At 40.5% G+C, this 27,212-nt stretch overlaps 1 protein-coding gene across 1 annotated transcript in view; it reads left to right on the top strand.

The window, feature by feature from the left end:
• AGAP1 (ArfGAP with GTPase domain, ankyrin repeat and PH domain 1) overlaps nt 1-26,311 on the top strand; it is a 672,695-nt gene extending 646,384 nt beyond the window's left edge. Inside the window, exons 15-16 of the mRNA XM_050915972.1 lie at nt 16,175-16,430; nt 17,002-26,311. Coding sequence (XP_050771929.1) covers nt 16,175-16,430; nt 17,002-17,205 — 460 coding nt within the window. The 3' untranslated portion in view covers nt 17,206-26,311. The remainder of the gene's footprint in view (nt 1-16,174; nt 16,431-17,001) is intronic.
• The last annotated feature ends 901 nt before the right edge of the window (nt 26,312-27,212 follow it).

Here is a 27,212-nt window from a genome sequence, read left to right on the forward strand (position 1 = left end):
TAAGACTAATACATGGTGCATGATTAAATACAAAGATGTAATTTAACCAAGAGATTCACGGATGGCTTGTGAATGACGGTGAAACTCCCAAGTATGAAGTCTGTAATAAATCTGGTTCTGTACAGAATTAATGTGGTATTCAGAATTATTATTTACCATTTGAAGTACAGGCACAACTGTACACAGAAAGAAAAACTATGCACAGGCTATAGGGAGAGGGTACTTAGAGGGGGAAAATAACCCAGTGGTTTGTTTCATAAATAAATTTCTGGGTTAAGGCTAATGAGAACTATGCTTTGGAAATCTAAATGCAGGATTGATTTGTGATGAGATCAGCTCTAAAGAGTACATTTATGGAATGATAACCTGATTGGTGGCACTGCTTCTTGAATGGCTGAAGGGGTCTAATTGGCATATAACGCACTATAAATTTATTAGCATGTTCTGCTTTCTCATTGGTAGGCCCTTTACTGCTAACCACCAGGAAATTACCAATTTTCAGGAGTTAGTCACTCAAGTCGTACTGCATCTGGGTTTAAAAAAAAATCTACTTTGCTGCTATTATAAATCATGGGGTTATAGCTTGTACACCAATAGTCCTTTGAAAATTAGTCACTTTGCTAGTAGACTCCTTGAATAGCATGGCAGGCTAAGTGTTTACTGTTAAACTTTCCTCCTTCCCTTCTTATTACTTCCCTCCCCCATCCAAGTTTTGCACAAAGACCATTAGAAGCTAACTAATCAGTTTGGCAGCCCTTGGGCTGCAGCTGCCACGGACCAATGTACGCACTTTGTAGAAATTACAATTTTGTGGCAGTTCATGTTCAGGGCTTTGATGTACTTATTGATACATTCAGCCCTAGGGCACATCAGGCAAAAGAAGACATACCCACCCTCTTATTTCAAGAGCATAATAGAAATATTCAGGAGCAGACATAATTATTTCAATTACTTCTCTCTGGTTTTGAGACACACTCAAGAGTCACAAATTAGAAAATAATATTCACATGTTTTTTTCTAATTGGTAACAGATTAGAGCCATTTTATCTTTTTTAAAATAATTTCCAAATGTGCCCTGAAGAGACTATGCGGGCAAATGGCAACAACAGCCAAGTCTTTTAAGCAAATATTGCTTTGAAAATTGGAACAGAATAATCCATTTTGGTGCACATCTGAAATTTCTTGTAGATACTTCCATCGAGTCTCTTTATAATAGGAACTTCTTGGCCTTACAGTTGGTGTGTATCACCCGTGCATATTTTCTTTTGCTTACAAGCTGTCAGATTTTATGTGAGCTTTTCATATTTTACCGATATAGGTTCTGAGCCTATTGCTACTAAACCATAAAAGCTTAAAAGTTACCAGGCATGGCTAATGATTTTGTATGCTCAGCTTCAGTCACGTTAGAGAGACCTAACTTTCAGAAGGTGCTGGGCGCTTACCTACTGAAAATCCAGGTCCCTCTTAAGTGTCTCCAGTTGGACACCCAAACATTTTGGCCAAGGGACTATTCTAACTTTGTAAAACTAAGCAGATCTTTTTATCCTCTCTTCTCACCTCTTCCCCCAGCAGCACAGTCTAATCTCCCTCCTCCCCTTCTTCCTGGCAGCATGGTTACATTGGCAGCACAGTGACAGTCCAAAGAATACCCCAGCGTATAGTTGCATAGTGGGCTGAGGGTGGTGGTCACCAAGGGCCATGCTCCTGGCAATTTTTCATTGATGTTAGACTAGAAGAGTAGCAGAGAGCCTTCAAAATTCAGTTGGACTGTGGTGATTCCTTATGGGGTATCTAGGAGAGCATTCTCAAAGACTGGTGCAGGTTTTTTAGTAGTATTATTCCCATTAAAGTAAATGGGACTCGCACAACTGAAATCCCAGGTAACTCATTCAGAATGAAACTCCTTCCTTTCCTTTTCCTCCAGTCCCTCCAAGCGTGTCAACATCTGTTAACTTACTGTTCTTCACTGGAACTCAGCTGAATTCCATTTTCATGGCACTTTTTCGAAACAGTGTGTGAGATAGGAGAATTGAGCAGTCAGAACTAGACAGGCATTTTACACAAGGCCTTCTATTTTCCTCTTTGCAATTAAGGGGGAGGGATAGCTCAGGGGTTTGAGCATTGGCCTGCTAAACCCAGGGTTGTGAGTTTAATCCTTGAGGGGGGCCACTTAGGGATCTGCGGCAAAATCAGTACTTGGTCCTGCTAGTGAAGGCAGGGGGCTGGACTCAATGACCTTTCAGGGTCCCTTCCAGTTCTAGGAGATAGGATATCTCCATTAATGTATTTTATTTTTTATAAATAACTCATTAATGGTTCCTGTGTTGGTAAGAGTCTGAGATTCCTTTGCTTTTCAAGTTATTGTTTGTTTGATTTTTGTTTCTAGAGGAAGTACTTTAGATGCTGTACACTTTCAGAAAATGTTGGATGATACACTTTCCCAACGCCAATTTTAAATTTTACTTCTGGCCTGATTTTTCAAAGGTGCTGAGCACCTGGACTCCATTAGCTTCTAATTTAGCCCTTAAGTTATAGGAGGAATATGATGTATTGATGAAAAGAAAGCACTCCTTCAGTTGACCTACCACGCCAATAGATAGAGCTTTATCACAAAATGATGTGGCAGACAGTGATGTGACATTTTAAACATTGTTAATACACCACCAGACTTCTTCTATCAGTTTTGGCTCCAGAACCTTGGATTAAATTATGATGGAGGTAAGAGAGGCCTAGAGTGGCTGAAGAAGTAGAGATGAAAGGTGACATGGTAATCTGGACAAAGAGAGATTTTGGGGGGAAAGATAGAAGAGACTACAGTGTCTGAGAGAGGAAATGACAGCAGCTCAAAGTGGTAAAGGATTGGAAAGGGAAGCAGTGATGATTGAAGGATCTCAAATGAAGTCACTGGAAAGGGAGGTAAAGACTATAGAAGTCAATTGCAGCAAAGCAAGGAGAACTTTCTGCATTAAAACTTTGATTACCATTTATAATTTGGATATTTTTGTGATGTATTCTTTGGTTTTCACGCACTAAAACTTCAGCTGAAATTGTGCCTGTTCGTTGCTTCTGACATTGACAATATCAAAACGTTTTTGTATTTGCTCGTTGCTCTGAATGCAAGTTTTTTTTCATAATCTGTGCTCAAGTACTGAGTTGTAGTACTGAAGTTTTTTGTTTAGCTATAATTTCATATGTATGAGCCAGTATAAGCTTTCTTTTTTCTTCCTCCCAAAGAGTGTTTTTATTTTCTATGGAGGCATAACAAATAAATCTTCAGTGATGGTTTCACTGGTTAAATATTTGTTTTTAAATTATAATGTTATAACATGATGAACAGTGTGCAATGTAGTTGTAGCTGTGTCAGACCCAGGATATTAGAGAGACAAAGTTGGTGAGGTAATACCTTTTATTGAACCAACTTCTGTTGCTGAGAGACACATGCTTTCGAGCCACACAGAGCTTTTCTTCAGGTCTGGAAAACATAGTCACAGCGAAAGGCAAGGTGGAACAGATTGCTTAGCATAAGTACAAGGAGTCAGGTGCCACCGGGCTCATTTTTGTGGATGCAGACTAACATGGCTACCCCCTGATACTTAGCACATATTGTAGGGGACTATCAAGGTAGAGTGGCCTGTTATGCAACATGTGGTGTACCTTATCCAGTGCACTGAATGCCCTGATAACTATGTGGGTGAAACCAGGCAAACACTGCTCTCTTGAAGGGACTCACACAGGAAAATGATAAAAGACAAAAACACACACTCACCTGTGGGTGAACACTTTTCCCAAAGCGATCACGCCATATCTGACCTAACAGTCCTCGTCTTCAAAGAAAACCTGCACAACACTTTCAAAGGGTGAGCCTGGGAGCTTAAATTCATTACTCTGCTAGATACGAAAAATCATGGGCTGAACAAAGACACTGGATTAATGGTTTATTACAACAATCTGTAACCCACTAACCCCCTCTTTTTGTCCTATGACTGCAGAGGTGTTAGCGGACTACTCTACTTTGAATGGTCCCTGACAATGTGTGCTAACTACTTATATTAAACAATCTCTTCCACCTTGCATTTTGCTGTGACACTGGGAGTACCTTTCCCAGACCTGAAGAAGAGCTCTGTGTGTCTTGAAAGCTTGTCTCTCAGTAACAGAAATTGATCCAATAAAAGATATTACCTCACCCCCTTGTCTCTCCAATAGTTAACAGGGTAATTTTCTTTTTTTGTAGCCCAAATAGTTATATAATAGGTTGTTTTAGAAATTAACATTAGTAAGAGCTTTGGATTTTCCAGTGATTTTAAACTTTCTATGTAAGCTCCCACATGTACACGATATGAACATCCTCCTCTGTTTTCTAGTCTTCAAACAAAAACTGTATACAGATTCTGTAGCTCAGGTCTTCCCATGTCTTTCCATTCCCACTCAACTCAGCCACTCCTGTGCAGTCCGTTTGGCTATAAGCATGTCTCTGGTTGAGGCTTTTTTTTAATGTGTAAATCACAAAAGTTTATTAGCTCTTGGGTGGAGCCTGGATTTTCCCTTTCATTATTTGTAAAGCATTGGTGCACTCATAGCTATGATACTTATCCACTTTATAATATTATGAGCAGAAGAAAAGCTCCATTTCTCTTCTTTCATCTGTTTATGATGCGATATGTTCCAAAGCAGATCACATCAGCGACTGTTATGGTATCTCTAATGCAGTGTGGTAGTTGCATCACAGAAAGAACTGCTGTAAAGTACATTGCTGATGTACATCCCCACTGTATGCCACATTACACTGGGTCTCTGAGAACCTCACTTGACTACCTCGGTCTGCTTCTCACCTGGCACAGATTTATTGAAATTTATGCATTGAAATATTTGTCACATTTTTCTACTGCTTAAATATTGTACAAAAAACTCTACAATGATATGAACAAGGAAGCAGAAGCCTGATGGATTTTGGAATAATTTACATTAAAATAGTCACTTTTTCATAATTAGATATGATGAAAAACTGCCTTCATTTGCACAAAATGTTGTCGTGTTCATTTTGAATCGATATGTCCATTCAAAGCAAGTCTCCAGTTTATGGTTTACCTTTGGTGTGACAAATTAGCATAAGAACAGAAATTGGTATGCTGTTTTTTGAAAAAGAGAGAGAATGCATTTTTTTACAACCCCTTGAATGGAACTTTAAAAAATACTTCCACTTTTGGCAAATTAATGGAATGCTCCAACACTAAGTATTATATATTAAATTGTAAACTGAAATTTCCAATCAGTCTGCATTTAAGAAATGACACAATGGAAATTTATCATTTACATACTTAATAGGTATCTAGATAAATCGGATTATACATGTCTGATGAAATGCAGTGGGCATACCATTGCAATGAATACTCCCTTTGTTTCCTTATTACTGAATTCCAAGGCAGTCTTGTCATCAATTTTGTGGACTTTCAAAAGGAATTCTATAAACAGAGAAACAGTGTGGAACAATATGGAATTCCAACAAAAGCAATCAACATTATGAAGGCATTCTACACCAACTCAAAATGCTGCATGTAAGCCATTCAGCATCAAGACAGGTGTAAGGCAGGGTTGCATCCTGTCTCCTTCTTTGTTTATGCTAGTCATTGACTATGGATCAAAACAATGCAGCAGTGATAACATATGGCCTAAAATGGAACAATTCAAGGACATTTGATCTAGAATTTGCTGACAACATCGCTCTTATCACTGAAGATGCCAACCGACTACAAAAATGCACAGACCAAGGAAAAGAAGTAATGGAGAAGATAGGTTTGAGATATGACTTTACATTTCTTTGCATCATGTTAATGGGGACTACAGGGACAGAAATCAAAATTGAAGAGGAGAAACTGGAGAAGGGGGACAGTTTTACAAACCTTGGAAGTACCATCAGCCAAGATGATACTAGTTCCAAGGAAATAAGAAGAATCAGGAAGGCAAACGCTGCATTTGGAAGACTCAAAAACATCTGGCAACTCAAAAAATCTCCCTCAAGACAAAACTGAATGTGTTCAAAGCAATTGTTATTGCCGTCACAACATGTAGTGAGATATGGCAACCAGGGGCATCCCTAGCCATTTGGGTGCCCTACACAGCTCCCCCAGGGGGCTGTGTGGGCCCTAGGCTCACTCCCCCCCCGGGTCTGGAAGGCAAGAGCTGTGGGGGCCACTTCTGGGGGGTCCACAGGCCCAGAGTGGCCCAGGGGATTAGCAGGGGGGCATGAGCAGCCTGCTCTGCTTTCCACGCCCCAGCCCCAGCTGTATCTCTCTGGGGAGGGGATTTGAGGGAAGGGATCCCGCCACACGCGCTCACCGGCAGTGGCGGAAAGCGGAGCAACCTGGCCCCAGCATGCTCTACTCCGCCAGCTCCCAGCCACGGCGCTCCACTTCCTGGCACCGGTGGGAGCCGGGGTGGTCCTTTCCCCGAACCCAAGTGACATGGCTGGGGCCAGAGCAAGGGAAGCGGAGTGGGCTTGGGGCTGCGTCGCTCCGTTTCCTGCCGCCGATGAGTGCAGGGGGCAATCCTTTCACTAGGGGAAGAGGTGGAATGGGGGCGGGCCGGGGATGCAGCCGGGGGAAGGGTAAGAGACAGAGTGGAGGGAGTTGTCTGGGGCCCCACACTGCCCTAGGGATAGCCCTGCCCCTTGCAGGGGGGGCTAGTATGCAGCACAGCAGCAGCCTAGGGCACTATGAAATTTGGGGCAGTTTGGTGCTGCATATGCCTAGGAATGGCCCTGATGGCAACTTAACACGAAAAATATGCAGAAGATGGATGCATTTCATCACACGTCTGAGAAGAATATTGGGAATAACATACAGAGATAGGAAGACAAATGAAGAAGTCAGAAGAATTACTCACAAACCCTAAGAAGAAATCAGTGGCTGGAATATGTGTTGAGAATGGAAAAAGAACGCTTACCAAATACCACCCTTGAAAGGAAGCCAGAAAGCACAAGAAGAAAGAGGGGAAGACCATGAATAACATGGAAACAAACAGTTCTGAAGAACATCAAGAACCTCAACGTGAAATGGGACGATATGGCAAGAAGGGCAGTTGACAGACAAGAATGGCAAATGTGGGTAACCCAGTGTGCAGCAGAACACGAGATGGACTAAAGTCTAAGGAATCACCAAGAATGTACTCAAGGGTTTATAATTTGTTGGTGTATCCGCTGTAAAATAACTTTGGTGACTTTCTTCTTCTTAAGTAATTTTTAGTACGTTTAAAAGTTGCCAAATTGGCCAGGCTCTATCTACAGGGGCTACTACATAGTTTCAGTGTAAATTTCCCCATGCTGCTCTGACAGCGTGCCTCAGCCCCGTTCTTAGCTGGGGGTCATCTCTATGAGAGACGAAATAATGTACTCTGTGTTCCTGGTATACATCCATTGCCTCCTAGTGATGACACTGCCTGCAAGAAAAACAAATAGGGAGGGAGGGGGCACTCAGGAATGTGCGGTGGGTGGGGACATCTGTCTGTTAGGAAATGCTCTGATGTCACCAACTCTTCTCAATTTCTGTTCACCTTCAAACCGCTATTGGAGGATAACTTTTATTCACTTCTGTTGTGGTCTGGGTTTGAATGATTCCCTGGCCCACAAGCCACCCTTCCCTCCCCCACCATGTTTAATTCAATTTGATTACAGATTTTTCCAAGCTGTGCATTGAAAAGTGTTAACGATTCGCTGTATTATATTTCCTTTCTTTACAGCTGTTGATAGTACAAGTACTGTCTAAAAATTACTAATTGTTTTGGCTTCGATGAGAAGATACAAGCTCTGGAAAGCCTCATGGTTTATGAAGTGCATGTCTGACAGAAAATATGGTTAGATTTGAAACAGGAAAAGACTTAACGTATTTATAGGGTTTATAGTTGTCACACTTACAACCTTGTCATTTGTCTTTGATAACTTAAGAAAGCTTTCCTTAGTATCTGCTGTGTTCCCTATACTATGTTGTGTGACTTTTATTTAATCACATTCAGAGTAATCCTCAGCTGTGATATATTTTATCAAATGTGCCTTAAAAATTATTAGGTTTAGTGGTGTGTGCTGCAATGAAAACACTACATTTACTGCTGATTTATATAGTGTAGCAGAGTCCACAATTACAGTATATTTATCCAGTTCACTTCATGTCAGTAAGCCTTGATGTCCTGGCCAGGCTGGTAATTAATGTTACACAGTAGTAACTCCAGCGGTTGTCTAACACCTGAGGGAAGCTCAGGTTATTTCATGGCATCATTGAAAAACAGAGCTTGAAAACACATGAAAGACCTGGGTAGTGGCGGAGTGTCAGAAACGAAGTAGATATGTGGGGCTGGTATCTTCAGAAAATCCAAAGGATGATTATTAAATGATAGGTAGTTTTCAATAGGTGATTAAACCAACAGAATGATTCAAGTCAGAATGCTTGTATAAGAAATAGCTGCTATTAAGAGCTCCTGAAATTTGTAACACAAGTTTGTAAGGGTGTGACTGAAGTACTTAGTATAGTTGTGGAGTTACTGATAGAAAAACTTCTTGATTTGTGGGCTACTGAATCTCTCATAAATGATTTTTGTTTTGTTAAATATCAGGTGAAACTTCCAAAACATCAGAAAATGTGTCTTTTGCATCCTTTTGGTGTGAAGCCCCCTTTGTTTAAAAATAAATAAATAAATAAAGTTGGGGGGAGCAGGGAGCATTTCCATGTGAAAAATTGGCCTGTTATTAATGAGAAATTGGGCCTGTGTTCATATTCGTTATGAAATGAGAATAAACTTGAATTTGGAGTAGCTCTGTAACACTGCATTATGAATGTTACAACTCTCCTGTCTAGTAAACTGGAAATAGATTGAACACCATCCTCATCCAGACAGCTTCTCTGCCCATAACAGAGAATAAAAGCATTTCTCAACAAGATTCCCTGCGTTGACTGGCCCTGAGCTCACTGGCCAAGTATTGTAGGCCCTGCTTGTCTGCTTTCTGCCGCAGTACATTTGGATGTTGTCCTGTCCACAGCTTTTCTACATGGCCCTATTTCATCTGCCTGGTGTATCTAACTGTAACTTGTAAGGAGTAATAAGCTTAATAGATTGACTTAATTTATTTAATTATCCTTCTCTGTCCTTAAAGTTCATAAAACACCCTGCAGCTTGGCAAAACACTCATAATATTGATCAAGAGCCACAGGAATATTTATTTCCTCTGTGCCCTAGTGCACATAATTCCTTGTCCTTAGCTTCCCTTTCTCGGCATGTGGGATTTACAGTGGCCAATTTCTTAAAGGCTTTTGGTAATTAAGGAATAAATATCCATCGGTCTTTGTTTGCTGTCTGCGGCCCCCTTGTTAGCCAGGGGCCTGCATCCCTAGCAGGCCTGTGCTCCTTCCCCCTTAGCAACGCAGCCTAGGAGAGAAGGCATGCATGTGAGGAAGCAGTCAACTGCTAAGCACTTACTTTGCAATAGAGTGGGGTCTTCTCCTGCAGAGAGAGGAAGCCCCCTCTGTTTTCTCAGCATATTGTTCCTAGCTCCTCTTCCATGCCTCTCCTCCCAGTTCCTGCTTTGCTAGAGGCAGGAAGACACTTTGGAAATTCCTTGCTGCTAGCCCATTCTTCTTTCCATCTCTTCCCCCCACCCCCGTCAAAATTTTTAAAAAATTGTAACTGCCTCCTACCTCCTCACCCTTTCAACCAAAGGTCTATGCTCCGTTGCTCTTCCCTACCAAAACACTGCATTGCAAATTCCAATCAAACCTGGTGATAATTTATCGAATACTGAAACGTAATGTCTTGAACAGCTTTCTGTAAAGAAAATCGCAGCATGATCTAATGCCAAGATAGTTTATGATGAGGTTGCAGCTTTGCTTGTATGATGCATGTCCCTACATACTGAATCACTAAGTTAATGACACATCCTGGGATACTCCAGGAGATGCATGTAAAGCCAGTTTTAGGGGTGTTGAAAGAGTGGGGGGGTTACTTCACTTTCTTGGAACCGACACATTATCCTTGTCAACCTCTGCCAGGCTGGCAAGGCTGGACGACTCATGCTGAGATAGCCAGGTTACAAGAAGTTAAACATTAGTAAACTTGTTGCCTTAAATATGCAGCCATAAATGGGACAGACACACGATGCTAAGGTTTGAGTTATCAAATATATAAAAGATAGTGAGAGCCGAGAGACTCTCTCAGATAGAGCATTATCTATGACAATGGAGGTGCATTGTTTACATATTTTTGTAAGGTTGGGGGATGTAGGTTGGGAGATAAAAATACATTTTAAAATGCTGACTCTGCAGACTCACTCTATATTTTGGCTGGTACCTGAAATAGGCGTGATAGTGATTTCCTGATGCAATAAACCACCTCCCACTTTTTGTAGCATTTCTAATATAACCTTGCAACATTCCATTCACCTATTTACTTGGGGTGAATAATTTTAGATAATGAGTGACTAGAATATAATTTTTTTTCTTATCAGTTTAACGAGACGGGGCTCATAGATTTTATGCCTGGGCTGGTGAATTCTCATGGCAAGTTCTCCAGGCTTTTGTCTCATATACCGTATCGACTAAACAACGGATTGTAAATTCCCATACTAACGCTGTTTCTGCTTCCAAAGTGCATCTTATTTTGTTATCTTGCTTTCGGGTTTCTCTGCTTAGTACATTTGAGGACGGGAAATGAGGTTGGACGTAGAAGTGAATGTATGGAGGGCGAGTAGGAATAATGGTAGCAATATTAAGCTTTTACCTGGATCTGTGTCAGGTATATAAATTTGCATTCCTGATAGAAAAAAGAGAGCCAAATGATGCAGTCGAAGTGAGTCTGGACTCTTAAATGAGTATTTTATGCTCCAGCATGCAAGTACACAACACAATCGAGTTCATGAAGCAAAATAATTGTGTCTTACGCAATTTTGCTGTTTCTGCCCTCTCATCCTACCTACTCTGTCCCCTTCCCTTACAATCCCTGGTATTTATGTTTCCATAACAGTGATCTGATGTGGCTGGCAGAGTATTTAAATAATTGGACATTATCTTGAGGAGCAAGCACCTAATTAGATCAGAATAAACCGAGGGTTGAGTTTTGTTCCATTTCTCATAAACTTTGGCTCATCTACAGTATCAGAAACATGGCACCATTTTCATTATTCACACTAAAGTGGATTAGAGTTCAGTGATGATGGAGACACACTAAAGTAAGGAAATTGATGGTGCTTTTTGGTCAAGACTTAGTGGCTCATCACTTCCCTGACACCGAGGAACAACATGATGATTATTCAGTTGTGTCAGACCTTTATATAGACAACAAAGCTTTAAGTTTATATCAGTAAACTAGCTTAAAATGGATCGGTATTCACCTGAATAAAGGTAAAAGGTGCAAGCACCATCTTATTTAATTTACTGTACTTCTGCTTGTTTGTTTGTCCATTAATTTGTAGATGATTATTAATCCACCCTGTGCACATGTTTTTTAAAAAAAGTACAGTGCAAGTAAGCTATATTTTGAAGGTCATTGAAGAAAGGCTGTGTCCTTCTCAATCACTGCCTACTGGGAGAGGCAGCACATGCATTCTCCTGGGTCAGGCAAGCTAGAGAAGATCCAGACACATCATGTTGTAACATCTCCCAGGAGCTGGCCTTGGCCTGCTCTCTGATCCAGAGATAAGTATGTTAATGAATTTTGGAAGTCACAGTAAACAAGCAAGCTAATTTTGTTTAAGATTAGGATTTGGCATGCTAGGGCTACATCTGGGGTCCCTAGCACAGGCGAGGTTACCCAGAAAAGGGATTAACAGGGTTACACGTGAAAAGAAGAAAAATATTTACTAGCAGATGTTCAGTTGCACATTTATTTTTAGGGATTGGTTCAGTGTCTTTCTCCTGATTAGTTGCTCTTTCTCTCATTTCCTCTCACTCTTATGCAGTTGATTTATTTAAGGGTATGTCAGCACAGGCTGAAATGAACTACTATGCCTCCTCTTTCTGCTTATTGCTGACCGTTCCAATCATTCATTTTTTAGCTCATTAGCTAACGGGGGATGTGAACAGTGGTCCTCCAGGGGATTGGAATGAGGTTAAGTGATCTACTGCTGACAACTCTGCTCTTGGACTGGCCTTCCTTTGGGAAAATGAACGCTCAACCAGGACAAGCTGTGGATCCCAGAAATGAAATTGTGACATCAGAGAAACAGTTACAGTATTTATGTCTTAGTGGCATAATTCCTAGAGTGAGCAGGTACAGTGAAGCCAAAATAGTCATCCAAGAAAATCCTGAGAACTTTCCATTTTAAATTAAATCACTCACATCAAAGGGGAGAGAGCCTGTATTAGGGGAAATACAGCAGGAGAGGATGTCTCTGAGGCTTTCTGGATTTTTACTCAAAAGAGTAATAATTCTGAAGTTTGAACGTACCGACCCAGGGGAGTTTGGGGAACACAGCCAGCTCCAGACTATGATCAGCCAATAAAGATAGTTTGCTATAGGAATACCCAAATGGAATGTCTCACTTGTGCCCCATTTTGCCCATTGGTTGTGTTTGGAACCTCACTTGCCATCAGAGGTCAGAAATGAGCTGCCCCAGGGTGTGCTAAACATTTAAAGCTTTTTATTTGTGTTTGCGTTGATTGCTCTTCGCATGGCTTTCCGCTAGAACCCTCAAGTGGAATTTTGGGACTCCTTAACCAGGCCGGTCATTAACATCATGTGGTATTCAGATGAAAGTTTGTGTTATTCATCAGGAATGTGCTTAAATAGCTATTGTCTGTCTAGATATATAACAGGCTGACATTTGCTATCCAGTATATTCCCCAATAACTACTGTGTCTAGAATTGTTTTTAAATAGTCTTGCAAACTAGAAACAATTATTGACATTGAAGTATCGTCCATCTGAGAATCTCAAGGTGCTTTACAGACAGTAAGGACAAGATTCTGCAACGCTGACACACCCTGAATTGTATTTTACTCCACAAATAGTCCCACTAATTTCAGTGGGACTACTTATAGAGCAAGGCTTTACTCAATGTGAGCAAGGGTGGCAGAATCTGGCCCTATTTAATTCAGAGACTCAGTACCCATAGGAGGTAGGTGAGTATTATGCCAATATTATGTTACACATGAGGAGATTGAAGTAAAGTAAAATTAAGGAACCTTTCAAGGTCACACAGCAAGCCAATGACATGACACAGTGGCAGAGTCTAAGATAGAATGCAGAACCCTGTTCTTGCCTCTCTCCCATTTCCTGAATATCTTGGATTACCAGTAACTCTAGCCATTGCCCAGCTCTGCAACAAATTTACTACGGTTGTACAGAATTCTGATCACAGCATACAGTAAGAGTCAGAGGGTGAGACAGTGGTTTGTGTCACCAGGTTATGTAGCAGTAGAAATCTTTGAGGGGGACCGGCTTTGTCCTGCACTATGCCTCCCCCCCTAAGCCAACAGGAGAGCGAGGGTGGATGGTCTGTTCCCATCCTCATAGACAGACCCTATTAATGGATTACCCATAATAACCTAACAAGTTTGTGGTCTGTCCTCCTTACTCTTTTTGAAATAGGATGATAATGTGGTCCCAGTTTGGAGCTTAATGGCTTATTCCTGATTCCCCCAGGCGGTCCGAAAATGACACCATCTCTTTGTCCGATAAGCCTTTGCATCACTCTCAAGCAGCTTTTTTTCCCCTTTGCATAAGATACACATTTTTAGAAGAGTTAATGTTTCTCTGTAAAAACTGCTTTTGGAGCGTATGTAAATGCTGTGGAGGAAAAATAGACAAATGTTAAAAAAAACAGTGTAAACATAAAATCCATTCTCACGAATTTTGTAAAACTTTGGTGGCTTCAGGCTCTGAAAACTTGCAGCTGGTCCTGGCATGTTGAGTTGCTGGTTCTGTACACACTGAGGTATCAGCTCTCATGGCTCTTACTGAAGTTATGCTCATCTTTAACCAAAACAAAACAAAACTCCTTTTTCTCATAGCTGGATTTTGAGTAGAATAAAAGGCTTCTTCCAAACAGCTTCTTTCTCTGAACAGCGAGCAGCTTCTCTTCAAGTCATGGTTCCCACAACTGATGCCACAGCTGGGATTAGAACCGTTACCACCTATTGCAGAAACAACTGCAGGTTGCTGTTGCTGACGGTCCCCAGTGCCCTTTCAGTCCTTAAATTTAACATTTAAAAATTTTGTTATGGAGCATACGAGTAGAAGCAGCTTTTGAAAAAAATTGGATGTATGATTTTAAGAGAGAGAAATTGACTGTCCCCTGACCTAGGTTGTGGTCCCAAAATAATGCTGTGAAATGCACTTATCTGGGAGTCCTGCCCATTTTGTAAGGGTGAATTATATATTTATAAAATACTTGGTATATTATACACACTTGTATTTTTAACAAATATTAAAACATTTTAAATGAGGCTTTCCAAGAACTGTACCTACTTACTCCGTTGACTTGGATATGTAAAAGACCTGGATAAATAATAGTTTTACAGCCATCTGTGGTTATTATTTTTTAAGAGTGCATAGAATACCGAAATGGCATCATGTGACACAACTCCACAACATTAATGACATTTTAGGCAGCTGGAGCTATGCTATTCCATCCTTCTCACAGCATTGGTACTTGTTGGGTTTGATTTTATTTGTACACAACAGCACAAGATAAATGAAGTATTAACCTTCCCTGTCAATATGTTTGTGTCACAATTTTAACATTATTCAAAAAAATTTTCTTATTGAATATTTTAAAATGGAATGTACTTTTAAGCATCAGCATCACAGGATATTTTTCAGCCCCCAAGATGCTTTCAATATTATTCAGAGTGTGGTGGCCATTTGAAGGATTGTCCAAGCCATAATTTTTGGAATAAATTGAAAAACGTTTTCTTTATGGGGAAAAATGACTGTATATTGCATAGTTATAGGCTGAATTGTCATTTGTGTAGAAAAGTGCATGCTTTGGAAAGCTTTGCATGAAAGCATCCAGAGGGGTCAATGTAAGGTCACTCCACATGTACCAGGAAGTGATGCAAAACTAATCCAGATTTGCTGTTGGAACTATCTGTTTACATAAGTATTTAAAAACAGATTAGGGCTAACCTGACACTAGATTACTGGGAGTAGTGTAAACACGGCTGAAAGGTGTAAACAGAGCTTTTCTTTCTGTACTTGAGAGGAAAAAAAATGTCACCACTAAGTAGTTTTCCTGCTATGCGCTGTATGTGATTTTCACAGGGCAGACAGATTACTATGTAGATACCTAAAGTATTAAGCAAAGGGCACCTATAAATGGGAATTTGCCTGTGACCAGATCCCCCAAAGCACATCAGTGTGTTTTGAAAAGATTTTAATAGAAATTGGAGTTACTTGTAAAATGTGGCATTATCCTACAATACAACTGTATCTAGGAAGCTTTTGGTGCTTACTTGGTACAGTGAGAGGAAATGATGCTTCAAAGTCCTGAGATTTTCCTTAAAAAAACAAAAACCTCTTGATCCTCTGTCCCGTTCTGAAACAAATTGGGATGTTGTTGTTCAGTGGCCAAATCCTACAGCCTGAAAAAGCAAGGCAGTATCTTTCATTGATTTTCCCTTTTCTTTCTTTAGATGCAAGCAGGAGTCAGTTTTTTTTTATGGGAGTGAACTTGGGGGAATTTAGTGCTGCCAACGGCTACATCTAGGCCCAATGCAGGCAAATTCTGTGCACACTTCCACTGTGTAGCTTTACCAGCATGTGTCAGTCCTGACCTGGATCTCCGCTTGGCTGCTCCAGTCTTAGGCCTCTCTTGAGTAGAAGTGGCCAGTTTTGCTGACCTGTGCCAAACTGCATGCACCAAACTTGTTCCACTTGTGATCCAAGGCATGCTTGAGTCTCAGTTCCTGGAGGTGAAAGGCTGGTGCATGAACTCAATATGTAATGTAGCTCTCTGGCCAGGTACAACCAGGTGAGAAATGTTTAGGTGTCATAAACTTTATCACAAGTATAAGGTGTAAAAGAAATGTTTCTGAGAGAAGCTTTTTTGCTGACATTTACAAGAAGAAAATGTTTTCTTGCTAATTAGCCTCTCGGTATGACAGTGTATTTTTGGATTGTTTGTCTCCAAAGGTGAATATATATCACACGCAGGCAGTGGAACCAGTTTTTGAATGGCATGTCTCTTTTTGCTTCTCTAGGGAAGAAAAAGAGCGCTGGATACGTGCTAAATATGAACAGAAGCTCTTCCTTGCCCCGCTGCAGTGCTTGGAACTTTCTTTAGGCCAGCATCTGCTACAGGCGACAGCTGATGAGGACTTGCGGACTGTCATCCTGCTCCTGGCCCATGGAACCCGGGAAGAAGTGAATGAGACCTGCGGAGATGGGGATGGGCGCACAGCCCTTCACTTGGCATGTAGGAAAGGAAATGTAGTGCTAGTTCAGCTCTTAATTTGGGTGAGTATCTGCCTTGTGGTGTTGGGTATACAGTGCGGAGTTACATTTCGCTCCTCTCTATTGTCTAGCAAACATTATTTCAATATGGCTTTCCAAAATATTGCCATGAGCATACTCCAGTGGGGTGCTCAAAGTATCTCCCTCTTTTCCTTAGTCTAAATGTTTCTATTCCTTTCAAATGATGGCACTTAAACCTTCTTGAAGACCACTTGCAAAATGTGTCTTTCGCCACATCTGTTTAAATGTGGTAAAAACTGGAGTGAGGCATGGGAGATGAGGAGAGGGATAGGTGCGCACACACTGGGAAATCCACATAAAATGCAATGGTGAGAGATTATTTGCGTGACCGGCAGCAGGTGAGGATCTTCCAGTAGAAAGCTGTATGTGCATGAAGCATGTTTGTCATGTTCAGATTTACAAACTCTTAAAATAAGGAGTGTCTATCTTTGAGTATTTCTCTGTCTGTCGCACCTCTCCCCTTAAACTCAGCTGTAGTTGTGCTGTTTTCTTTCATTCCATTTTAACATTTTGTTAGAAGCAGGTTCTCAAATGGCATCTGTTTTTTCCACAGTATGGCGTGGATGTTATGGCCCGTGATGCCCATGGGAACACGGCTTTAGCCTATGCCAGGCAAGCCACAGGTCAGGAATGCATTGATGTTCTCCTGCAGTATGGCTGCCCTGATGAGCGCTTTGTCCTGATGGCTACTCCCAATTTGTCCAGGAAGAACAATAACAGGAACAACAGCAGTGGAAGAATGCCCACCATCATCTGAGGAACTTACTCATTTCTTTACTGACCTGAGTAACATCCACAGCCTCATATTGCTCCATTTTCTTCCCAACTCTGACCTGTGAGTCTTATACCTCCCCATCTCCCTTTTTCCCTCAGTCTCTGTCCTCTCCAGAAAAATCACATCTGGACAGTGTGACGGGACCAGAGGAGAAAAGGGGGCTGCAGAAACCCTTTATTTTAATAAAAGGTCTTGAATAAGGAAAACTGAAAAAGGGAGGGGTTGTGAGAGAGAGTGGTTGTGAGGTCTCTAATTATAGCACATGACATGGGACCATTTTACTAGTAGTCTTCAGGCAAAGGCTCTACAAGTGTTGAAAAAAGGGGTGGAGGGAGAAGAAAGGAGGAGGAAGAGGAGATGAAAGAAGAAATGGGAACTTTCCTTAACTGACAGTTAAGCACATCAGTACATTTCACCTCTACAAAACGGAACACTTGGATTTCATTCTCTTCTCCGAAGAGCTTGACGGCATAAATCAGAAGCAAGCACAGAGTTTGTCAGGTTTGAAGCTCCTATGATGGTATGTGTCAAATCAGTTGTAGCTAATCTGTCCAGGGAGAATACCGGCTTCATTACACTTGTATAGTTGAGTTCTTCCAGCATTACTGCTGTTTAATAGAACATGATTAGTCATCACGGAGAAAAAAGCATATTAGCTGAGGAGGTAGTTACATGGCACGCTTCGGTGATTGCTTGGATGTGATTGCAATATTCTTAGAAGCATCATATTATCTCAGACATGTTCTTTCAAGCCCTTGGAGCCCTCCTTTCTAAATTCACTGTCATAATTTAGTATCTGTTTAATTTTTCAGTCCAAAGAGAGGAAATCGGTTGCTGAGTGTTATTTGACTGCAGTCTCCTTGGTGTAAAAACAAAATGGAAAAAATAAATAAGAATAACTATGAAACACAAAAATAAATAATGAATACTGCTAAGGAAAAACATTTCAAGTACATTTAGTAAAACAAATAAATGCATTAAAGGCTACTATTTTTTTCAGTCACAAGAAATACGTTGTGTCATTTTGCCAAGTAAGTGTGTTGATTTTTTTTGATCACTGTTGTGATGCATTGCCTAAATTATACAGATTTTGTATTGTGTCTTTAGATTATGTGTATGTAAATCTATTTGAATAAACAAGTTCATAAATATGCATTGATTTTTGTACAGACAAATGACACCTCTGTTAATTTATAAACTATAATGGATGTGAACTAAATAATGTGCAAGTACTTAGGATCTGAGGTTTACAAATAATTGCACATTGAAAATATTCCCAGCAGTGAACTGTATTTCCATTTGTTTGATGCAGACCTTTGAAGAACATATTGGAATGAGATGATAGCATATTTGGCTTGCAAAAAAAAGGTGTACGGTATCTATGAGGAAGAAAAGGAGGATGTCTCTCAGTAGCGTAAACATATTTTCCATTAGAAGCTGTGATGCTTTCACAGACCGAGACAAAGCCTGGGGGCGGGGGGGAGATCAGATTTGTCTAATAGCTAAACTTAATGTCGTTCTCTGAAGTGGGCATGGCCTGGCTCCTTTGACTCACAACTTGGATGCTTTGTGGAGCAACAATGATATGTGGAAGGAGTTTGGACAGTTCATCCATCTACCAGTTTTAATACTTGACTCAATATTTTGGTAACTCTAGATTGATGCTGGTTTCTGAAATTTTCTAAAAACTGAACTTGTGGCGCAGAGAAATAGATGGCAAAAAGAGAAGTGATTTATAAGTGGCATATGGTAAAATGAAGGTGAGAGAAGGGTGTTTTTCAGGGAAAGCTGAAATCTGATCTGACTCGTGGCAGAGGAACAAGTGTATGAAGTTGGTCAGGTGCACCACAGCACACTCATTTGCTAATCTACCTGATCTTGGTGTATTTCACGAGTGTCTGTACTTCTTGAGGCTCTGTATGTCTGTTCAGATCAGAATAGGAAGAGAAAATAATAAAATTTATGTGGACAAAATTGCGGGGGAGGGGGGAATGTAATATCCCATGGGTGTCCAAAAGAGGCAGGTTTGGCCCAAAAGCCATAGTCCCCAAATGATCAGGTAAGAGAAGTCCCAGGGCTCAAGCAGGCGGACATCGATGGGCTTTCCTGGTCCTTTATGATTTGTTGCAGTAGGGACATTTAAAGGGGAATGGAAAAAGCTTTTAACGTTCATTTTACCACCTTATGTCAGCAGCATCATACGTGCGCATGTGCATTCCAAATGATAAAGCTATTTTTTGGTGGTGTTTTTTTTTTTTAAAAGTAGTTTGCATAACGGCGCCATCTTTACTCACGCTGCCATCTGAGCTTAGATATTGACAGGTATCTTCCTCCAGCCTTGGATGACTTCACTAACATCTACAATTGAATATGAAACTGCACACTCTGCTGCTGGGTGTTGGCGATCTTACTGTCTCTAGCAGGGGACACAGTAACCTGCTCTCCAGTCTCTTGGCACGCTGGTGAAGTAGGAATTGAGAGTCTGATTTCCAGAAGTGCTAACCAGCCCCCCGCCATTTAAAATACTTAGTTTTAAAACAAGTTGCCATTTTTAAGCCTATAACACATGCTTTTTCAAAGCTGGTATTCTGCCAAGTTTAAAATGCTTTTCCATTCACCTTTCAATGATCTCTTTAAACCAGTCTTCCTAGCATTAAACATACCAGCGCACTAAGAAATAAGGGGAACCAGGCTAAATTGTAACAAGTTTGACACTGTAGAGGTCCATCATATCCTTCTGTGGTAAAGGAAGACATTCAGAAAGTGTAGCAAAGCAATCTTTAGAAAAGGAAACTCTACTGTATCATAGGAAGGATGGTTTATCCAGACAAACAGAATATTAACACACTACTTTAGATAAAGCAGTAACACAGTTGTGTTTAAATTAGCACATATTTTTCTTAGACATATTAGTAAGGGATGATAATAGCAGTGTAGACCAGTGCTTTTGTAGACTATGAGATAGCTTACCTCTTTCTAGTGGCATATCCCAAAAGTCAAGGGATGTCTGCAGGGAAAATATACAGCCCATCCACTTGGTGGCATTCTCTTTGAAAGAGTGGGAAGGCCACCCAGACATTGTCCCTGGGGATAATGTAGTGCGCACTAGATGTGGAAGGCTTGTCATTGCTTTGATAGATGTGGCTTAGGCCCTAACAAACCTACATTTTTGTGCTATCTAATATTCATACCTGTAACAAATTCCCCCCTCGCCTCCCACTGAGATGGGAGGAGTAGCAAAGGGGTTAATGAGGCACAAGTTACCATATCTGAGCAGATTCAGGGCCACTTGTCTCCCAGGAAGTTTGAGGCCTCAGGTACTTATTCAAGGAAGATTGGTCAGAAGTGGCTGGAAAGGGGTAAGGCACTGCTTGGGCCTTTGGTCTTTAGGACTCACACCGTGAGAGGCAATGTGACAAGATCAGGCCAGTGTGAATACCATCCCCTGCTTGTTGCTGGCTCTCTGTCTTGTGCAGTATAATATGTACTGTACTTAAAGAAACAACAAAAATCTTCTCGCCTGGTGTTCCAGACTGTCTCCTAAACTTCAGATTAAGAAAAGTTTCATGTTTTCCTTTGTAAGATAGACCCCATTTTATCTCCTTCAGACACTAGGGTACAAGGTGCCCAGAGTTGATGCTTAATAAATATCTCCCGGAGATCCAGCAGAGCTAGTCTGATTCTGATTGGCATTAGAAGCTGATATTTTTGACACTAAGCGCTTATAGGTGATGTGGTAGCATTTTGCAGAGGGTGCTCCTGACCCCACCAAGCCATTGAAACACAAAGGAAACAGTAAGACTTCTAGACTCCACAGTCATTTTTTACGTTGATTCTTCTCTTTTAACCTGTCCGCTTCAGTTCCTCACTTCTGCTTCTAGCCCCTCTTGCGATTCTGGAACCCACTTACTAGAATGTTTACGCCCTTTGAGCGTGTTAGGAGCAACTTAAAAACAATGTCACCCATTCAACCCTTTTCCTGCTCCTGTTATCTTCTTCTCTATCTCCTCTGCAGTTTATCCACGAGTAATAAGACACTAAATCAAAGCCATCTTTGCTATTAGCATTGGCATTTCCATTCTATGTATTTTAATCCAATTGCTGTTGAACCATAGAGATGACCCTGATGCGCAACACCTGGCTCTTGATGTTCCCAGAGTTTGGAAAGCTGCTTTTCATCTTGTAGACATAGGGGCCAGATCCAAACTTCTGGAAAGTTTAGGATTTTCCAGATCAGGGGGTTTGGTCAGAGCTCCTCTCTGTTTAATAGATTTCAATTTTATTACTGAATGGGGGCAGAAGAATGTATCTTGAAAATGTTGGTGCATTCTGGTTCACATGCTATTTAGGAAGCTGTTTATTCGTTGGGAAAGGGAGAAGATTTTTAGGCATTGCTACCTAGGTACTGTGTGTAACTGCTGTGTAAACATTAATACTGTTTATTTTACTGTCTCTTTCCCTCGCCTCCTTCAATTATATTTTGTAGGGAGAAAAGAGCTTCCCCTTCACTTGATATGAGATTTGCTCATAGGAAGGGGATGTTGGGTAAAATAGGAAATAAGTCTGAGAAAGGTTGTGAATATATAATGTTAAATACACTCCCCTAAAAACTGTATCTAGCACTACTCATGGGGCCTGCACTGAGGGTCCAATTTGTTGCTATTTTCATCTTTTATATTTGTACGATGATCAGGAAAGATGAAGCAATATGTGGGTTTAATAATGTAGCAGTAGCTAAGACAAGCACAGATTTCAGAAAAGATTTCTAAAAAGTGGATTCCTTCACTACTGTTTCGGGGAGCTGTGTTTGCACCCCAACAGGGAACATGTGTTCATTCAAGCTATCACTACTCTACTTTGAGAATGCAAATGTAGGGGACCAAATTTTGAGCAGTTTAGCCCTTGCTTGGGAAAATGCTGATAATTCCCTTGTTCGTGTTTTATATTAAAGCACCTTTATTTTCCCACAGTGGGCTATTATCGTCATTAGTGTGTGGGATCTCTGACCTTTGCTTCATTGGTCTCGGACCCCAGATTTATTTTAACTTCTCTTATTCCATTTTTGTAGATTTGTCATTTAGAAAGGCAATCTTTGGCATTTTATCTGTTTGCTCCACTATAAAAGCACTCCTGGTCGCAATTCTTTTTGATGAAAGAATAAAATAAATCTCAAGTCTGAAGTTGTGTTTTTCAGATCATATTGCATATTGAACTACAAGAAGAAGAGTGGTTAAGTAGTTATAGTTTGAAGGGATCTCCCAGCTGGAAAAGATATAGATTACAAGGCAAATTATAAAAAGCCATAGGCATATAGATTTGTTATATGACCATGTTCTGTTTGTTATCATGAACCAGGGTTTTTTTTAAATCTTTGGTGCTCCCATTCTCATGGAAACTAATCTTTATTTGACTGAGTCCAAGTCACGTATTTTAAGCAGAGGAGATAAAAGTTTTCAGCAGCAGTTAGTAATTTGGGGTGCCTAAATTGAGAATTTCAGAGGGCTGGGTGCTCAACACTTACTGAAAATAAGGCCCTCAGACTGGCACCCCAAAATCACTAGTCTCTTTTTTGGAAATCATGGCTTTTGTTGTTTTATTTCAGGTGACAGCAATATATGGGTGAATTCATTCCCTATGCTTGTCCTCTGAGCATTTTAGAGACTTTTGTTTAATGGGCAGATAAAACATTTAAAGATGTTTATATTTAACTTGTTTAGCTTTCTTATTTACATCTAAAATTTCTGGCACGTCCACATGACAAAGGTGAGTTCACTGACTCTCAAAACTTCAATCTTCTGTCTCCTCTCTTGGCCACCAACCTGTGGGTGTTTGTACTGAACGCCTACTGCTCATAGTTCTGACAGCTCCAGAGCTAGTCATTTTCATTGTAGTGTGTATATTAGATTAAAATGTGAGGGAGAAAGTGGTGTCGGGTGTTATAAAGCTTTTATTGGCATGAGTTTGGAATGACGGTATCATTGACCAGCAGTGATTACACCATCAGATACCTTATGTGTGCCACATATAGAAAAACTGATCAGCGGTTTCCGGTTTCTGCAAATATCAATGGTACAATTTTTCTTGTATCTTTGCACCTTTAAAGCTAAGTTATCTAAGTCAAGGTGGAGGATGGGAAAAATGAGTACATTTTAGAAACCTCTTAAAAATTATCCAAAACTTTTTGTCATAATATTGCAGCTTTAGTCTGAAATCTCATGCCTTGTCACAGCTATGAACAGATACGCTATCCGATTAGAAAATTGGGTCTGTCCTTGTTCCTTTCCAGTAGCATTTAATCTTTTCCTAGTCCTGATGGACCACAAGATATGGGACCTTAAACCTGCCACTAGTGGAGGACTTAATTATTGTCCAACCTGTAGATAAGGCCAGTGTAATTCTCAAAGCTAATTTCACAATTAGGGTGGGAGGAAATGTGTGGCAGGTTCATTGGAGGGGGGGGAGTGTGTTTGGCAAGCAGCTCAGTGATTTGTCATCTTAGAATGAGACGCAGTAAAGTTGGATTATTACTGGGCAGAGTGCAAGAAAAACTGGCAAAGTTGCAAGATAAAGGCAATGGATGGATACTACTAAATGTATGATATACAAATATTTTGCAGTCTGTGTATGCATATGTTAATATATACATATATGCTATATATAACACATGCGATATAATTTTATATATAGTGTGTGTACATATATTTACATATATGCAAATTATAGTGAGTGCCAGGTTTTCAGTTAGGTGTACATAACTGCACATTTTCACACTCCTAATTTATATGCATGAATATGTGCATGCATGAAGCAGATGTTTGCAAGCATAAATGAGGCATGCACAGATAGATGCACAGAACTGTGGCTGTCCAATCAATAGCAGACACTGTGTATGTAGAGATAATTATGCAGAAGGAGGCATACAGTGGTACTTCTGGGTGCCCACTGAGTGTATGGGACTCTTAGTTCAGATGATGGTGAGGCAGGCAACTGGTTGCGAGCATCGATTCAGCTTATTTAGAAAACTCCTTCAAACTAAAGGCGCACGCAGTGTCTTTATCAAAAAACCTCAAACTCACCACTCATCACGGGATTAGTTCTACCGTGATTAAAAATGGCATAGTCAGCTCGCAGGGTTAACCACTGTGGTCTATGCAGCCATAGTGGTGTGTTTATATTCTATGAAAGATGAGTAAAATGCTAGGGTGGGAAAGAGATGCAGAAGTTGAGAAGGACAGCGGACTCACCAGTCAGAAGCCTATTTTGATGTATATAATTATGGGGAAAATGCTGAGAACTTCAGCTGACTGGCTGAATTGAACTGTGAGAATGACAGTCTGACCTTCTGCGACTGTTTTGAATAAATGCCATTTGACATCTTACTGCCATATAATGTGTGTATATATATATATAGGATAGTTCAGGAATCCACTCCGAGGAAGATGTTTAAAAGAGCACTGTCCAGGTTGACCCTTAGACCACTCCCTGCTCTTCCCTTCACATGTTCGTTAGCTAAATTGTGGCAGTATATTAGTTTCTGATGAGATTGTAAGCATGGACTCTAGGGTATGTTAAGGCACTGCATAATAGTGGGCAGTCCACAAATATTAGATCATGATTCGCACCCTTGCTCTCAGTGACCACTGCAGCTTGTAATCGTGGTAGGGGAAATATGTTAGAGAGCTCAAAGCTGATAAGGTAAAGATGCCGGTTCTCTGCAGTGAAGGGAGGTATGTTGGAAAACACAGCTGTGGGAGTGAAATTTTTTTTTTTAATTTTTCCCCTCCTTGTACTTGAATATCTTATAGGACAGGCTAATTCTTCTTTTAAATGACTGATGTATTCCAGGCTTGAATTGGATTCAAGATGCACACTGCAGCTCTGCATTGCGTCCACTGGGGTCATTTTGCCAATCCACAGATTGTCCTCTGAAGCACAGCCCTCTCTGTGGAAATACAAGGCTTCCTGAGCCACAGAATGTGGGACACAAATTGGTCCAATCAACTTTATTTTTTTTAGGCTAAAGAAAACTTCAAGATAGTTTTGAATTGTTACACCATTTGTACAGACTGCACAAAGGGAGAGAGAACATGTGGACTGATTGTCTTTTTAAACACTTGTTAGGGAGTTGTGCTGTGTAGAAAAGATTCGATAGCTCTTTGTAGTTTCTCACTTTGTCTCTCCTAGGTTTCATGTTTGCCGTGAGTCCAATCCTGCAGCCTTTACGGTGACGATCCTCCCATTGGCTCCAGTGGGATTTAAGCACGACCTTAGGTACTTGGCTGAATCAGAGCCTGAATAAAGGCTGCAGGATCAGGCTAGAAATCACAAAGGGCTAAATTCTGGACTCATTGAAGTCAAGGGGAATTTTGCCACTGAGATCAGAATTTGGCACTCAAGCTGGACAACATGGCTTATAAGATTCCTTTCTTTTGGAAGTCCCATTGGTCACCCATTTGTGGTGGTTAAACATTTGTGTTTTATGCCTGCCTGAATGCAGCCCTTAAGAGTTCTACACTGTTTTACTGTTCTGTCCCATTCAGCCATCAAACCCTTTAGTTTCCTTGCATTGTCACATTCGCATGTTTCTTAAAGTGGGGTTTGGGGGTGGGGGGAAGGGAACAGGTGAATGGTGATGCCCAAGAAATGTTTCCTGGGTGGACGCAGGAAATGCCTAGCACATGACAGACTTTATAGTGTGTGGTTTCGGTTTCTGTAAATAGTCATGTATAAATGATGACAAAGCAGTGTGGAAATTATTAAAAGAAACAAAAAGTCTCTTCGGTTGTTTTTTTTTTTATATTACCTCATTCAGCAAGTTTGTTTTACAATGACGCAATGATGCTTTATTTATATTGTTTGTACTGTAATTAAAACAATTGACAGACATTTCACTTTGCTTGTTGTTTCATATGATCTTGTTTTGATTAAATATGCCAGTTTGTATTATGTTTCCCTTCAACCCATGCTCCACCTTAAGATTTTGTGTCAGCTGTACAGTATTCTGAGTTTTTAAAAAAAAATGTAAAGTAATGCAGAGAGGGACTGCCATACTGTATAGGTCTCTTTCTAATAAAGACAACAAAACATATCTGTCATGGCTTTGGTTCTTCGCCTTAGTCTTCACCACAGAGGATGTTGGGAGATAACTACTGAGAACACCTGTCAGGCATGGTCCAAATATACTCAATCCTCTTTCGCACCGGGAGCTGGAGTAGACTGCCTTTTGAGGGCCCTGCCAGCCCTACATATCCAAGATTCTTCTTTTTTCCTTTTATGAATTATTTGAGATGCTTTAATTTTATTCGAATTCTTTGGAAGGGTCAGCTAAAGTAGCGCACAAACAGACAACTGGTTGACGTAACTAATGTTGAAAGTCCTTTGACAAGATTCCTCAAGTACGCATGGGGTGAAAGGCAGGGCTCAAAAACCATCTAAGAGTAGTAAGTGGTGAGTTTTCATCACGACAAAAAGTTAAAAAGCACAAGCGCACAAGGTTCCTTACTGGGACCAGCCTGTTTGTTGTTTTCATTAATGTGCTGCATTGCGGGCAGGCAGTGAGGCAGCAAAACTTGCAGACGACACAAAATTATTTGATTAGTCAAGTCAACGGATGACTATGAAGACCTAATCAAACTAGGTGGATGGGTCAACACCATAGCAGATTAAATTCAATATTGATGAATGCAAAATAGTGCAAGTTGGAAGGAAACTGGAATTATCCACTTTACTGGGCAATAAGTTAACTATCAACTCAGGAAAGGGACCTGGGAATCATTGTGAACAGCTCAAAGGAGACTTCTGTTCAATGCGCCACCATGGTGGAAAAATCCAATAAAATGTTAAGATGAATAAAGAAAGAGGTGGAAAATAGCATGGGAAATATAACGCCATTATATAAATCAATGGCTCATCCTTATCTGGAATACTCTGTTCATTACCAATTATCCCATCTTAAAAAGAATATTGCAGAAAGAGAGTGGCCCAGAGAT

This window comes from Gopherus flavomarginatus, chromosome 10, assembly GCF_025201925.1.
Source record: "Gopherus flavomarginatus isolate rGopFla2 chromosome 10, rGopFla2.mat.asm, whole genome shotgun sequence".
Lineage (NCBI taxonomy): Eukaryota > Metazoa > Chordata > Testudines > Testudinidae > Gopherus > Gopherus flavomarginatus.